This window comes from Malurus melanocephalus, unplaced genomic scaffold, assembly GCF_030028575.1.
Source record: "Malurus melanocephalus ecotype Western Australia unplaced genomic scaffold, MMel_1.1 scaffold_100, whole genome shotgun sequence".
Taxonomy (NCBI): domain Eukaryota; kingdom Metazoa; phylum Chordata; class Aves; order Passeriformes; family Maluridae; genus Malurus; species Malurus melanocephalus.
In genome coordinates, this window is record NW_026623332.1 from 1,084,902 (window position 1) to 1,102,410 (window position 17,509).

General features: G+C 36.7%; 1 protein-coding gene across 1 annotated transcript in view; it reads left to right on the top strand.

Moving 5' to 3' along the window:
- Positions 1–17,509, top strand: part of FAM184A (family with sequence similarity 184 member A) — a 73,642-nt gene that overhangs the window by 10,306 nt on the left and 45,827 nt on the right. The window contains exon 2 of the mRNA XM_057368978.1: positions 16,379–17,233. Coding sequence (XP_057224961.1) covers positions 16,379–17,233 — 855 coding nt within the window. The remainder of the gene's footprint in view (positions 1–16,378; positions 17,234–17,509) is intronic.

The window sequence follows — 17,509 nt, forward strand, 5'->3', positions numbered from 1 at the left end:
TTTTTTTTTTTTTTTTTTTTTTTTTTTTTTTTTTTTTTTTTTTGTCTCAGTAGGATTGGTTTTGCTTTTGTTTTATTTTTCCTTTTGTTTTGTTTTCTCTTATACGTCTGTGCTCCCTGGTCCTGAGGGAAACTATTATTTCCTGCTTTCAAAAAACTGTAGGTTTGGTAAAGTTGTACACAGAAGTAGTATGCCTTGTCACTGTAGACTATAAACTCTTGCTGATTGTAAACTCTAGCTTCTGTATGGGCCTGTATGAAATTTTGATAAAGTTGGTCCCTTAATTAAAGTTCTCACTTGCAAGCTGTAGTCAACTCTAGATTCACTACTAATCTTGAGCCTTATTTGTTCTCATGTGTAGAAGGGGAATTCTTACAGGAAAAAGGAGAAATTTGTTAAAGCTTAAGAAAGAAATGAAGAAAATTTTCTGTTCTGGGGAGCATAAAAACCCAGTGTAGTCTTAGAAGTTTACCTACAAGAACTAATTTTGTCAAAGAAATGATCTTTGTATATTTAGTGAAGTCTGAGGCTGTATKTGCTTTTCTTGGGAGACTTGTGAGGCTTTCCTCTTGGGAAGGGGAGCCTCATCTGATGCTTTGCCTGTGGGCTATGTTGGGTCTGTGTGGAAATGTTCTCTTGCCCAGTGTTGCCCCTTGGCTGTGGGGGCAGACAGCAGCCACTGCTCTCCGTGGTACTGAGCATGGGGCTGCCTCCGTGTCTTATCCTCACTGGTGTCAACAGCAACCAAGTTTGTCTTGGTTTATGCAGACCAGTGCATTTCCYKACTGGCAMGATCTYRTWAGAGGCCCAGCTTATATAACTACARTTTCCCAAATGTTTTATGTMGTYRGTGTGRTGAGCTATAACATTGATTCTGCTGAACACTATGGAGGTAAGTGCAGTGAATTATCTCTCTAAGACTGTGTGATCTGCCATTTTGTAGTGTCTTCCCAAAAGCTTAGCAGAATCAAAAGAAAAAAAGGACAAAAAAGTGAAAATTAAAACAGGCACTGGTATTTTTCAGAGTTCTGTCAGCAACATAAGAAAAAGTTGAGAATATTTGAATGAGCAGCAGCGTTATTTTCATTTTGTCGGGACTCTGAAAGAGGGGTTTATGTTTGATTTTCTAAATCTGACTTAGGGAATATACTACAAAAAATGGATTAATTCATGCAGGATTTCTATTTGGTTTTACTCTGTTCTGAAATAATTGCATTTTTAGCTTATAAGGATCTTAAAAAGTTGGAAATACAATTATCTTGTCATAAAATTCACTGAAGATATGTGTTTTATTTCTGGATGTTGCCCAAAGTATGTTAGGTTCACGGTCCTCAGAATAAGATGAAATTGCATCTTGAAACAACATACTGCTTAAARCTGCTTATTTTGGTGATTAGTCAACACCGGTAGTCATCTTAAAAACCTGTATCACCATTTTCACCCTTTTCMTCCACTTAGGTGTTACTGCTTCTTGTTTTGGGTAGTTCTGAACTTTCTCYGCTGAGAGAAAATTCATTTGTTTGCATGTGGAATAATTTTGTAGAATGASGATCTGTAGGGATCTGTACACTGGAAAGGCTAAAATCAGAGATGCAAATATTCAAGAAATAAAACTGGAGGGAAATGCAGCTCTGAGACTAAAGCACAACTTGAGAATAGCCCCTTGGTCTATCCTGTTTTCCTTGCAGCAATTTGAAGTCCAGTCATATAGCAGATGTGTCAGCTATAGTCTGGATAGGTGATTAGAGGATAAATGGAATTCATTCTCACAGGGAAGCAGATTGGAGAATTTGTACATCTGTCACTAAATCTTTTTTTTTTTATTTTTACATTTTTTTTCTTCAGTATGTTTCTCAAGATTTAGCTGTCTTGGGAAATGGCCTGAAGCTACTGTGCTACAGATTTGTAATGTTTGTTTCTGGCATAACCTGTTCAATAGAGGTTGCCAAAACTGAAAAGGAGTTTTGATTGGATATTGGTAATGCCACACCTCTCCCAGCACAAGGATATTGATTTGTGGTTGCAAGTACATCCCAAGTGTGTCTGTAACAGGAGGAAATACTTGTTTCCAGATGAATGAAGAATGAATACATACATTTATTATGATGCACAATGAATTACTTGGGTACTCTCTTGAGCTTTAGTGTATTTTATGTCTGGTTCTGTAATTGAAGATTAGGAGGTATATACTGAGAACTTAAAACTATGGAAAACTGATGAGTACAAGCACTTGCTTAATCTTTTATCTGTAAAATAAGACATTTCTGAAATGTACATCGCTCTTGTTATGCATCAAGCTTGTTCATTTTTAATGAACTTTCCATAGAAAACCTTGCACTTTCAGGGAGGAGATTTTGTTTTGGAAGCTGTATTGTATGSAGTCTCTTTAACCCTTAAACCATAGTAGAAAGCAATGGAAATTCTCTAAAACTATAGATTGAAATTAGGGAGAGGATCTGCCAGAAACACAGTAGAGCTAAACATCAAAACCTTTCATCTTTATTAGGGAGCCTTGGTGGATCAGTTGCTGGAGATACTTCTGCTTAGCRTGTAAAAGTGGTGTTAAAAACCCACCAACAAACCRAAGCATAAATGCTAGCTAAATTTGAAGTTCAATTTTGAAAAAAGTATTGGAAAACTTAAGCAGATTTGCTGTTGACTGTTAAATGTTTTAGTTTGAAAATCAAATTGTTCCATGCTGTCTCTTAACAAGTGAAGATGTGAGTTTTAATAGCATTGAATTACAGCTGGTCTGTTGAAAGCTGCCTTGTATGTAGAATAGTCTTACAATGTGCCTTGGAATAATTTCTCAGTGTGTTCATTATATACAAGTTGCATAGAGCATTCTTAAAATTTTCTTTTGACTGTGTATTTCACAATATGCCACCAACAGAGTAAAACCAATTTAGCTTATTTTTTTTGTTTATTTCCCTTTTTGTGTAAAAAATGTAAGATTTTTGTGGTAGTAGTCAGAGCTAAGCATGTTTGTATGAGAGACTGAATATATATAAACTGACAGGTGCGTGATACAGACCTGTACCCACCGGAGGCCTTGAGCTAATTATTTAATGTGAAGTTGCACACAAGTGCTCAGTGATTCTTCTTTTCTCTTGCAAATCTACTTGTTTGATTTATATGTATTCCTTGATTTAAGATTGCCACTGTTTTCTCATTTGTGGAATTAAAAAAAAAAAAAAAAGGAAGTAATAGATGCTGGAGAAAGAAGAATTTGTGATTTTTCYTTTAACCATCTTTATCATATTAGCTGTCACAGGTTTTTTTCTTAGGATAGCTAATCACAGTCAAGACTTGAGTTCTCGAAACTTCTTATTTGACTGATCCATCAGGTGTKGGGAGTTTTTGTTGGAAGTGAAAAATTTTGGATAGTCTTAGCTACAGAATTTTGTATGGTGAATTGCTTGAAGAACAGGGGTTAATGTCTCCTATTTTATGTGGAATAAAGTGAGTACTGTAAAAGAGGCAAATCTGGCAAATCATTTACAATATAAGTACTCTTAAAATAAGCTCCTTGTATTCCAGCTGCCAAACAGAAGCAACAGTAGGAGCCTGCATTGCAATTGCATGAGACGTATTTTAAGAATATTCACTAGGGTAGCTCTCCAGMAGATTATATCACTGATGAAGTTTGGATTTAACTGGCTAGCTATAATAAGAAAGTACTGCTGTTGGACTGAGTGTTCAAGAGTCTACTTACTGTATTTGATGGCATGATTGGAAAAAAAAAGAGATGCATTAGGACAAAGCAGTGTAATTGTAATTTATATATGCTTTTGCAAGAGCATCAGTTTTCTTGTAGGTCTCTAATGGAGATACTACARTTTTTCTACTTAAGTATACACAATTTTTTTTCAATTTTTATTGAATGGCTTAGAAAACTTATGGTGAAAATAACTGCACAAACTTTAAGTATATAGATTAGACACTATGAGGAAAAAATGTATTTAGGTTTTTGGGTTTTTTTGTGGGACTGTTTTTAAGGAAATTTAAAATTGGGTACATCTTCACTGTTCTTTGCCATGTGCTTGTGAGTTATTTCTGAGTGTGTGCTAGACAAGTAGACATTAGACTAAACACTGGCTGAACCTCTGGACTTTGCGTTGTGGTSAGCTGCATGAAGTCCAGTTGAGGGCTGGTCACTAWCAGTGTGCYCYAGAGGACAATGTGTTTAACATCTTYGTTATGACCTGGRTGATGAGACAGAATGCMCACTCAGCAAGTTYGTRGCCAATACAAAAGTGGGACACGTGGTTGATAAAACAGATGGGTGTGCTGCTATTCAGAGCTGGACAGGCTGGAGGAATGCACCAACAGGAACCTCATGCGAAGGCCTATCTGGGGCAGCACAGCAAGGACATGGTTCGAATCGACTGCCTGGAAAGAGCTTAGCACTAAAGGCCCCGGGGTCCTGACAGACCACGAGTTGAACGTGGGCCAGCAGTGTGCCTTTGGCAAAGAAGGTCAGTGGCGTACTGGACTGTGCTGGAACGAGTGTTACAGTAGTTTGAGGGAAGTGATCCCTCCCCTCTACTCTGAGCTGGTGAAACACACCTGGAATGCTGGGTCTTGTTCTAAGGCTCCCCCATATGAGAGAGTCATAGACATAGTGGAACAAGTCCAGCAAAAGGACGCTAAGATAGTGAGGGGACTGGACCATCTGTCGTACTAGGAGAGGCTGAGAGCTGCTACTGTTTAGCCTGTAGAAGGGAAGRCTCAAGGGGATCTTACGAATGTGTGTGTGCACCAGATGGTGGGGAGTAAGGAGGACTGAGCAGGCATATTCTKAGTGGTGTCTCATGAAAACATAAGGCAATAGGCACAAACAAAAACACAAGAAAACACTCCTTTTTTTTTTTATTGTGAGAATGGTCAAATTGTGGCACAGGTTGCCCAGAGAGATTCAGGAGTCTTCTTCCTTGGAGACGTTCAAAACCCACTTGAGCAAGGCCCAGCGGAATGTGTTCTCGGTGACCCTGCGTTGTATAGGGTCTGGGTTAAACTAGGTGACCTGCACATGAGTCTTCTAACCTCAGCCCTTCGGTGATTCTGTGTATGTGGTATTTCTGTAATAGCTAATGTGTTGAACCTGTAAGTTGTGAGTGTCAAATATCAAAACTAATAGCCTTTATCAAGTAAATACTGAGATGTAGCTACRTATATAAATACTAAATGTAGCAATTTTTTTTCATTGCATGATAGGTACCTGTAGGTTACTGGAAAGAATCCCAGTAGGCCACTACAAACTTGTCCTAGATTTATCTTGGACTTGGCTTTGAAAATAAACTTGGACTCTTAGCTAGTGACTCTGCCACCTTCTGCTTACTTTATGATTGTGCTTCTGTAACCTAAGTAAAAAAAAAAAAAAAAAAAAAAAAAAAAAAAAAAAAAAAAAAAAAAAAAAAAAAGAGTGGAATTACTGATCTTTGTTATGAACATGAATTTTATTTTTTTGGTTAAAATCAAATCTAGAGTTTTTTTCCAGAGGAAAGGAAGAGAAATTACTTCAAGGTAGTGTGATATTTCTGGGAAAGTAGCTCAAGTGCTTCTGCAGTTACTGAAAATTCCATTATTCTGGTTGGAATTTCCTTTATTTATTCTGGAAACTTAGCATTAAAACTTCCAGAGGTGATTTGTAGTTACCTTCTAGAAAGTGGAAAAATGCTGTAGATGAAAATACTGTGTTGGGAGTCTGGCACTGTGTGKTTTTCACTAATATTTCTTTCTCATGTAGCTGCAGACTTGCTTGGAAGTCTCTATGCCTTTCCTTCCTTAARCAAGCCTGGAAAGTAGAAAATCAATTATGAGCAAGAAATGGATTTGTTTTCCAGTGTGCTTTTCAAAGCACTGGTGAAAATTTCTTCTTTGCTCCATAGGGGCTAAGTGTTATATGCTTATCTGCATGGTCTCTTCTGCTGTGAGGAGACATTARATACTGGAATTCCATAGAGTCTACACAAATTCTTGAGGAAATAAAACTTAAAATAGATCAAGCATTGAGAGGAAAAGACTTGCAGGCAGAGAGAATGCAARTATGTGCTTTGTTCTGATGGGGAAGAGGAAAGTGGGAACACCTTTTCTTTGGCTTCTCATACACTACTGCTGGTTTTTTTTGGAAAACTGAATACAAAACCCTTTTGCTAATGCTTTCAACAGCTCAACACTTGAGGACTCATCAGGAAGAATGAATAGCATGTATGAGTGATAATAATGCTGACTATGCCTTGCTTTCAGGTTTACAAGCAAACTAAGAGGAAAAGAGATCATCTTTCTTTAGTGTCAACTTCATTTACAGTTATCCAAAAGTACTTGTGACATTTTCAGGTGATGGCACTCAGAAATACTGCTTTGGATATCCTCCAGAGCAGATTTCGAACTGGAGATGCTTCATTTTACTTCMCATTTCTGCAGTTGTTGTTCTCTGTCACCCCTGCTCTCCTCTTTCCCCCCTTGCTAAATAAAAGAAAAAACAAATCCCTTTCATTCTAAATATTTAGTCAGTTCCCAATATTAGTGAGTACTTCTACATTAATTATGTTTTCCTAAAAAGCACATGACTTAGCTTGCATGCCCTTAGTTATTAAAAAGCTGTGTGTTTCTTGCTAAGCCATGGAAAAATCTAAAACCAATCAATGATCAGACAGGTTTTCATTATAATATCTATTGAAAAATATATGTTTAAAAACATGACACTTCAAATGGTGAAAGTTAATAGGGGGTTAGATTTGAAGGTGGAATAGATTAAGATTTAAGAGTGAGTCTTGAATTATAATGGAAGTCAGCTTGAATGATAATTCAAGAAAATAGATTTAGAAGGAAATGGGACAGTAACTTTTTAGAATTTGGATTATTTTGAGTGTTATAGCTTATTTTTCTATGTAGTACAGATAACTAAATTACTTAAATGTTTCTTTTTGATGAAAATAAAGTAGGTAAAAGTACAGATGGGATTGAATGAAGAATAATTTACCCAAGTCTAGCAAAAAAAGGGGAAACTCAAATTATAATTTATGTCAATATAATTGCTTATGACTGCATTAGGCATTACTTATAGGGGCCTTTTCTAAAAAAGGATTGATTTTAGAACCAAATGGAAAAACTTAAGCTTGCTTTCAGACCATAAGTGGAATCAACTGACTAATCGTATTCCTTTTATATGATTGGTTTTTTTCACTCTAAATTGAGAGTCTTTAAGTGTGATGGATTTGTTATTGAAATATATTTTGCAGAAAATTTCGACTTCTGTTCATCCTTTTAGGCTCTCATAACTTCAGTGTCAGTGATTGTCATCTTTTAAGGCATTTGATCCTACTGAAGACAACCCACTTCTTTAGTGCCATCTCATATTTTGCACCAAAAGGCTCTTTTTCTTCTGTGGATGCTTTTTCAAGGAGTAATTCAAGGAACTTTGCTGTTTGTTAAGAGAAGGAATAAGTGATCAGTTAGAAAGTGTTTTTTTCCTTTTAAAAATACACAGAGGRAGAGAAATTTCTGAATGAGATTGTCTGGGGAAAAAAAAATCCAGCTTCATTAACTGTGACTTGACTGACCGTTAGGATGTAATTTGATGATACTAAATACAGATACTGGRAAAGGAAAGGATCAACTTTCTATGGCTAGAAGATAATTAAAGCAGATAGGAATACATAATCTGTATTTTCTCTGTAATGTAGTTCTGAAACAATGATGATGGTTTGGGATGAACCACATAGTTTTTAAGTCATAGTGCTGAAGTAGCCTTAGAAGCMTTCTAAATAACTTACAGTTTAATAACATTTGTATAGTAGAGCTCTCCTTATCAGTTAAGCAAGTTTGAGTTTTAGTAGCACTTAGCTTGATTTACAAGTATGGGCCAAGTTGAAAAATAAGGGTTGATTTTCAAGAAGCCATTACAAAACATTTAAACAGTTTTCTGCTAGAATTAATTCCCATTCTRATTAATTTCTGAAGCTGTTTCTAATCAATTTGTTTTCCTCTTTCATAGCAGTCTTTCTTCAACRTATTCTTGTGTTGTATTGAAACCTGTCATCATGAAAGTATTTTTTATGTCAGAATGAGATTGAAATTTACATTAAACTCAGTTTTGACTTATTCTGCAAGGTGGTTTTACTCTGGCACAGAAAGCAAACTTATGTGCAGTTAACAAAACTAAATTTGGAACAGAAAAGAAACTTAGGTGCAGCTGACAAAACTAAATGTCTCACTCACACAGGTAATAAATACATTGCTTAGAAATCGCTCCATTTGAGAATGGCACAACATAAATGTATGGAACGAGTTGCTGAACCCTGTAACCTTATGTAACTCCATTAGAGACAGCAATGCCAGTGTAGAGCAGCTGAGCATTTCTCTCAGAAATAGATGTCATGTAGTAGCCAAGTGGGGGATTAAATGCCAGGTCATACAAAGCACTAATGGTGATGTCTCCCCTAATTTGGTTTATAGYGGAGAGTTGCACTTTACTTCTATCCAACTGTTTCTTGTCTTTCTGCCAAGGCCTTCAAGTCTGCTTTTTACTCCTGGAAAAATGATTTCAGTTCAAGCTTGTGCAGATAATTCTAAGGTGTTCTACTCCTGAAAATTARTTAAATTGAATGTGGCCAGTAGCTTGTCCATCTGCAGCATTCTTTAACAGGCATCTTTGTCCGCTGACTAGAGATAATATCTAGCATTAATCAGCTGAATACCCAACCCATCTCTCATAGTCCTGTGATAGTAACTTGATACAGCTCTTCCCATTTGATCTATATTTCTTGTGTATTTGACATCACATCTGCTTGCTTTGCGCCTGAATTTTTGCCTCAACTGAAGGCATTCTCAAGGTTGTATCATATTTCATAGAGTCATGGAGTYGTTAAGGTGGGGAAYGACCTCCAAGATGKAGTCAAAYCTTTGATCAAACACCACTRTATCAACTAGACSGTAGCACTAAGTGCCATGTCCAGTCATTTCTTGAACACCTCCAGGGATGGTGACTCTGCCAATTTGCTGAGCAGCYCATTCCARTGCTTGACRCAGCCCTCACAGTGAGAAGTTCTTCCTGATTTGGGTGGTGCAGCATTCCATCTGTCTGTCATGCCTTAGCCAGGTCATGTTTCTTTTAAAAACCTTTATAAAGCAATCTTGTATTTTATTGATGTTTAAATTATTYGCTTGTTTTGTAAATGATTTTGCTATGCAAATCCTGGAAAGAGCTTTCAGGACATAGGGTCTGTATGTTGTATCTACCATTGATTTTCATTTTTTTCTGCTCCTTCATCTTCTAGTCTTAGCAGGAGCAGCAGCCTCACCTGTTCTCCAAAATCTAAATTACATATTGTGGAATAATTTTTCCTCATTTTCCCTTTTTTTTTTTTTTTTTTTTTTTTTTTTTTTTATATAAATTTGTAAGGGATATCTACTCTTTTTTCTTCCTCAGAAAATGGGTTACAGTCATTAGATTCCTTTGCTCCATTATAATTTGTCGTGGTGAGGAAAATATCCCACATTTCCATTTTCTGCAGCRCATCCAAGATAACCATATAAGAAAAAAATGAAATTTTCTACTAACCATGTTAGGATGCTATCTCTCCCTGCATCCAGTCAAAGACCTTGCCCTGCTCAATGGAATGGAGTTAACCCCAAGTATCTCTTTCTGTCAGCCTCACAATATGCTGATGCCTCTGTCAAATCCCCTTTTGTCCYCCTGAGGTCTGTTTCACTGGTGAGACCCAGTCTGGGGAACACTCAGCTGCTAGAGCAGAGAGAGCAACATGGTCTGATTGCCCAYTTGACCCCTTGTCATGGGTGAGCTCCTTCTTGGTTGCTAGTGATTGCTAAAATCACTTGGAGTATCACATATTGTTGTGTGCTASCCTGTGGCTGGAAGTTTAACCCACTCTTGACTGCCTGGCTTCTAAACTTGTGAATTCCATCCTCRTGTTGTWACTCAGTGTGTTGGGCTGTCAGAARAGGTGTAYGTAATGTGCTCCTCTTGTTGAATYGGATTACAGAGTGTCCTGTWGTGTGGCTTTACCTGCTGCCRTGATTTTGATTTGTGTTAYMTGATTKAAAAAGGCTRTCCCTGTTCCTGGATTTGGACAAAGTGCCTATTTCCAAGACAGGCTGTGGTACCATGAAGCTCTTGATTAGCTCCCAGAAAACATCTCATTTGCTGTCTGGTACAACTGTAGGAAAAAAGAAAAAAAGGCCACAGTGAATGACCTGTTTTGGCCACACTGACCACTCTGTCCCTGTGCCAAGGCATGCTCTGTACCTCTTCTTTTGATGAGGACATCTCCTGCCCCATGATTAATTGGAATGTGGCCAGCCTTTTTCTGATCATTAAAATTTAAGATACAGGCCCTGTAATAATTTATAAACAGGCTGAGCTGTAAATGCAAGTGGATCTTTAAATCAGTAGAATCTTCACACAGTTAAAAAGAGTTAATATTTCAGTGTGGGCCATACACAAATAAACAAAACACAGGAAGGATTGTAAGTCAAGTAGTTCAGTGTGATACTGATCTGTACTCGGCAGTTCTGAAAGTAGAAATGGGTTATCAGCACATCAGACTACAGGTGCTTGAGGAGCAGGTATTTAGGAGCATGAAGAAAACACCTCYAGGTGTATGAGCCCCTGTGAAGTGTTATGCCTACTGTATATGGTATTAAACATCAGGAAACCTGAAAATAAAAAATGAATTTTTCCCCCATGTTTTATTTTCAATGTAGATGTTGGTGAGCAATGCATGACCTCTGACTTACCCTCTTTTRCAGAAAATTAAGTGTGTTTAGCAACAAGTGTGAAAATGAAAAAACGATKGTCATTTGTTCTTATCCAAAGGTAGAGCACTAGGCAGAAGTGGATATCTGTTTAGGCTCAATACTTAGAAATTATGTTGAGMTTCACAGTGTCATTCTCTAGGTAATTAATTGTAAACAAGTCATTCGAGATTGCTTTGGAAAGCTAGTTGCTGCAGTTAAAGTAATCCAGTATTTGTTTTCAGAGTTTCTAAAGGAATAAAATACTAAATTTTACTTAGGCTTGAATTGAGCTAACACATGAAGACTGTTAAACAGTGTAAAGGGTATTTTAATAATAAATTTCATGTGAAAGTGTGTTCTTTTAGGGAAAAAAAATCAAGTTTTTACCCTCTGTGGATTTTATCTCAAAGGAAGACTGCTATAGTTAGACCAGCTTTTTCGGGGAAGATGCTCTTGCCAGGGGATGCTCCTTTTACAGCTGCAGACCACATTTGTCCCTTTACTGCTCATCATGCACTGCCCCTAATGCRCTGGCCCAGATACCAAGAAGGCCTTGCAGTGAACCTAGAGATCACAGAAAAAGTGGAGGGAAGATACTTGTTCTTCAGCTAAGAAATCCTGGACTAAAGTTCTAGGCTTRTTTTTGTTATTCTTATCAGCAACACAAAGATCTTGATTGACAAAGCATCTTCTCTTTGTGAGATTAGATTTTCCATAAGGGAGCAAAAGGTCTTTCTAGATAAATTGACCTTTTTTTTTTTTCAAGTTGGAACGAAAAAAAAAAAAGGAAGAAGAAAAGGTGACCAAGCATAGGTTTTGAGGTTTGGATTTTTTTGGTATAGGTGTTGCAACTGTCTGGCTACTTTTGTATGTAGTAATGCATTTGTACTGTGATTGTGGTCAACTTTTATGAAAGGCCTTTTTAAGTAGCTTTGAAGTGTTTTCTTGTTTCATTATATTCTTATAATGTACTTAGAAGAAAAATTTGTCCTGTAAAGCAACGGTTTTCTGGGTGTTGTTAACTTGGTTATTTTATTTATTCTTAAAATGACCCTCTGTTGATCATAATATATACATTTTAAATGCTTAAATATAACATAGATCTCATTTTTTTACATTATTTGGTCAGCAGGAAGGGGGAAAATTAATGCAATACCCATTGTAACAAAAGATAKGATTATTCTGCACTATCATAGAGGAGACATTTCTGCATAAAATTAATTCATGATAATGCTTGCAAGATTTTTCATGTTTCTTRTTGATTTTGTAGACTGAACTTCTCTGCAACCTGCTTCACTTTTTGCTGTTTCTCTGTATATCTTACTACTTCCTTCATGTAGCAATTCCTACCTATCTACAGAGAGCCCACAGAAAAGGGTAGGTCAGGCTCATTGGTCCACATCTTTCAAATCATTAGCAGGTTATGCACAAGCAGTTCCTTGTTTGCGCTGGACTTGTGTGGTTCATTCAAAAGACAGACAACATTAAAAAAGTCTGGGGATGCCTCTCGAGGCTCTGGTGTTTGAGATTGGTGTTCAGGCAGCAACACCCCGAGGGCACTGGGAACACAACAATTCACCTGGGCAAGGATGAACACGGGGCTCAGACCCAGGAACCCATGAATCAAGTCTGAAACGGAGGTTTACCAAAGTCATAAGTCTGATGTTTGTGTAAAATGTGTAGTGATGYTTTCTTCTCATAGATATCAGCTCTCGTTTGGATGTAAAATTAGAGAAAATGAACCATGCACACTTTTTGGGATATTTTCATAGAATCATAGACTATGGTTTTCTGTGCTGTAAAATATATTTGCACTCAATACAAGTATTAAGGTGAATTACACATTTGTAATTAGAAAAGCATTCCATCGTGACTAAATTGCTGGCAGGAACAGATGACCAAAGTTCAGCTGACCATGTAAGAGTTGGTCAGCTTTCCAAACTGTAACATCTGGTTTGGGATAAAAAATATTTCTCAGCCAAACTTTCATCTTTCAGCCACAAACAGTGTAGAACAGGAATGGTTGTTTGTATTCTTTGTAATTCAAAACAGCAAAGCTAATGCAGGGACGGATCTGCTTCACCTTACCACATAGAATACAGTTTAACAATCCAATAATTACTGGTATAAACAAGGTTATTACTGTTGTTGTTACTAACTTACTCCGTTGAAGTTCTTCAGACCAAGGCACATAGTATTTCAGTATTAATAATCATTATTATTATTGTTTTCTATAAATAAATTATTTCATCTACAAATCTATTTATATAAATTTATTAATAAAAATTATTTAAAATAGTAATTAACTGTGTTTCTGTTTTGTACAAAGTGTATTAGCTGGCAATCTTGATATCCTTGTGGGGAATATGATTCTGTCTGTACCTCTGAAATGATATGCTGACTGAAAATACAGTAAAGAGGGATTTTTTTTCCTGTCATGTGATAAGAATTCTTATGTGCATATAGAGTGGACCTGGAAAAATATGAATTACTCAAATGAGCAGTTTATGCTTCTTAGTATTATGCAGTTGTGCTAAAAAAACTGCTGGTAGTTTTTTAAGCATTTTAGAAAAGCATTTAAAAGCATGCTTAGCAGGGGTTCATGCTCTGATTTTAAAATAGTGCRAAACTTGTTTTATCTACCTACCTCCAATATTTGCAACCTTACTGCTTTTCAATTTTCAGAAACGAACTTGAGAAGGAACTATGTGTTTTAGCTAGAACTTTAGATGTATTCATTTGCTCCAAGGTACTTCAAGTTCTGCTTGCATTTCATTGAAGTGCTATTAGGTTGCTTTTGCTTTAGTAAGTACAGACTTTTTCCCCTGTGTTCCTGTATAAATACAGTGTATCAAATTCTCAAAGATAAAATCTGATACAGGTATTCCATTTCTTTGAAAATACTGGGGTTTATGGTAATTTGATGGAGCTGGAATTCTGGCTGCTGTATAACATATGTTATGATGCAACATTCAGTTGCATGCATTTTATTTTTACATTTTCCAAAAGGTTCTCATGCCCTTCATTTAGGGAATGAGTGGTGCTTGAATTTGAATTTAATTTGTTGCTGTTCAGTGCTTTTAGTAAGGAGCAAGTCACTGATGAAAATTTGAAGGTATATTCTGAATGTGGCATTGCAAAGACTTATTTTTTCACTTGGAGTTTTCAGTGAGGTTCCCACTGCTAAATCATAATAGTTTGAAATAATAAATCATAATGCCTTGAAAATGATTTTATGATTCATAGTTTCTGCAGATCATAGGGCTGCATAGCTTGAGACTGGAACACTGCCTGAAGTGAAGAACATTATGGCACTTCTGTGCACAAGGACAAGAGTCAAGGGCTGTTTGGAGTGTAGGGTTTGACCCAGTGTTCTGCAAGTGCTAATTATGACCTGATCCTAAGTATTAGATTTTTTTTAATAGTACCTTTGAAATTCCATTGTCCAACTTCTGTAACCAAAACTGAGGTCTATTCATGCAAGACAATGCACATAACATTTACAAAATGCCCAAACTCTTTCAAATTATTTCAGATATGAACAAAGGAGTTGGGCACTAGACACCATTAAAATKACAGRGAAACCTTGGRATCCARTAGCTGAGACTGTTTGCTGGTAACRGGAGGGAGGTGAAAGCTTTGTGATCAGAAGTTGCTGTTAGCATCACCAAAAACAGTAAGAATATAAAAGGTAGAAATCGTGGATGAAGGGCATTTCAGTGATAGCTGTGATTTTGCTAATGGAATAGCATGTGGTTTGGTTGTCATTTTTTGCAGTGTATTGGTAGAGYTTTGTGTCTCTGTACCATGAAATGCCTTCAAAATAGGATTTTTTTTTTTCCCTTGGGAAGGAAGAAAGCCAAAAATGTCCTTGCTACCTGCAGATATGTAAGTRGATATGTAAGTGGTACGAAAAACAGGTTGCCAAAACCATGAAAAACCTATGTTTTTTCCTCTTTCATTAAATAGCATGTAAATAGTAAAAAAACTGAATTTGACTAAATGAAAGTGTTTTTCATTATACTTTTTATTTATTTCTTTACTATATAAAGATAAGTGAGGCTGGGGGTTTGGGGTTTTTTTGCATCTAATGCTGTTTCAGAACTTTTTTTCTTTTTTGTTCTTTTCTGTTATAATCTAGAGCCTGTTCTTTTGGGTTTTTGTGGCACAGGTAACAGAATGGGGTATGTTATTTCAGGCATAAAATTTAGAATACAGTGTCTGAACTTCTGTTCAAGAAAATAAGCAAAAGAACACCATGGCCAAAATCTTGAATCTGCTCTTTCACTTATGAGACCTCTTGAGCTTTGTAGCTCATCGGAACACTTGGCTGTAGACACTTTCTCTAGTCTGGAGYATACAGGTGTTTGCTTGGTGTCAGGAGAGCAATTCTGAGCCTTCTTCATATTTCCCAGCCCTGAGGGCAAGTCTGTGCAGTGTTTCTCTGTTGCCTGGCTGAATGCTGATGGAGGACTAGTTTAGGTTCTCAGTGGGAAAAGAAAAACCTCTGCTGCTTCTTTGCTGTTCTTTTTTTGTTGCTTCTTGTTAATTTTTAAGATAAACAAGTTGCACTAATCAGAAAACTTTTTTTTGTTCATATGTATTTTATAGCTCTGCAGCCTGTAGTGTATCTAGGAAGTGTGGGGAGAATTGCTGGAGTTCTTGAAGCAAATGATTGCATTAACCCCACCCATTGCACGAATAGTTTATTCACTGGCATACACACGCAGACACACACACACACACACACACACTTCTTAAAAATCAAGAAGATGATCTACTGTGTTGTGGTGCAGTTGAAACATCCCGTAGGATATATCTGGTTATCTTAAAACTTTCATTGAGTGCTGGTGGTTTTGCTGCTTTCACAGCCTTCTTGAACTGCTTAACTCCCTGGGCTCCCCAGATTGCTGGCTGCCCTGCCCTGAACTTTTCTTTTGAGCTGACTTACTAGCTGGGAAGTCAGTGCATTTATGTAGTGAGAGACCTTAGACCTTAGGATACACAGAGTGCTTACTAGATAAGCTTGAAAAGTGAAATAGTATCTGGGCAACCATCAAGCTTACAATTCAAAACAACCATTGTTTGCATTTTAGATGTTTCTGAAATGAAATATTTAAGAACAGGTAGCATTTGAAAAGGAGGGGCTTGAGATACAGAGTTTTTTCCAGGTTAAAAATTTCTGTTTGTTATATATACTGTRTGTGCTATTCTCCACCAGAAGAGCTCTGTACAATTTTTTTTAGTCTGTGCTTTGAACTATTTTAAATAAATTAGGGTTTTTTTTTAAAAAGCATTTTAAAATGTACTTTTTTCCCAGTGGAAACAACATGGATACAACAACTACATGGATATAAAGACTGATCTTTCTTTAGGGAAATTACAGGTTTAAAGAGAGCACAAAAACTTGTCTGCTCTACAAGATATATAAGAATATAATGACCAGTACAGCATTTATGCACTTACATCCTTAATAACATTTGGTGTTTTATTTGTATGATGATAACAAGCCAGGTTGGTGAAGCAGCTTTCAGAGTGCCTAGGTGTGTTTTTCGTAGGATTTAACAGATAACCAGAATGCCTTTTCTCTTAATATAATATTATTTCATGTTTGCAGGTAATATATGCTTTGAACACTAAAAATGATGAACATGAAGCAGCCATCCAAGCCCTTAAGGATGCTCAYGAAGAAGAAATCCAACAAATACTTGCAGAGACCAGAGAGAAGATCTTGCAATATAAAAATAAAGTGGCRGAAGAAATGGATCTCAAGAGAAAGATTCAGGTTTTGGAAGAGTCACTAGAAGATCACAAAAAGATGAAACATCAGGCCTTGACAGAATTTGAAGCATATAAGGATAGAGTTGAAGATATGCAGCTTTGTGCAGAAGCTCAGCATGTCCAACGTGTAGTGACCATGTCAAGAGAAGTAGAAGAGATCAGAAAGAAATTTGAGGAGAGGCTACGAAGTTTCATACAGTTGCAAGTACAGTATGAGAAGGACAAGCGTACAGCTCTGGAAGACTTAAAAGCTGCCCACAGGCTTGAAATTCAAGAACTTCTGAAAACTCATCAGAGTCAGAATGCTACTTTRAGTAAGGGGCAAGAGAAACTAGAGGAATTGCATAGACTGGAGCTGGAAGACTTGAACAATAAAGTTGAAGAGTTAAGGCTGGAAAAAAAAAAGCTCATTGAGGACTATGAAGGCAAACTCAGCAAAGCACAGWCCTTCTATGAACATGAACTTGACTCTTTGAAAAGATCTCAGCTTTTTACAGCAGAAAGTCTGCATGCTTGCAAAGAGAAAGAAGTGGAGCTAAGAAAAGAATTTCAGAACCAGGAAAGTATGTTACGGAAGAATCTGGGAAAGCTTAAAACTGAGTTGCAAATGGTCCAGGATGAAGCYGCCAGTCTACGGGAAAAATGCCAAAAACTTCAGGTGGCTCTTGGTACAGCAGAAAACAATGTTCAGGTGAGACTGATGGTATATTGTTCCCAARACTGTGAGTTTTCTTTCCCTGTGGATATGATCTTACCATGTGGCTGGTAGGTTGAGGTTATTGGAGTGTGTAAACTTAATTTTCTATGGCTCATAGTTGCTTGTCATTTTCTTCAAAATTTTTTTCGCTGATGTATATTTTAAGCTTATTTGTTTAATTAACAATTTTTTCAAAAGTAGCAACTGAAATACTGTACCTTTTCAGTATGTTACTGGTTTTGGCACAGGTAGAGTTAATATTCTCCATAG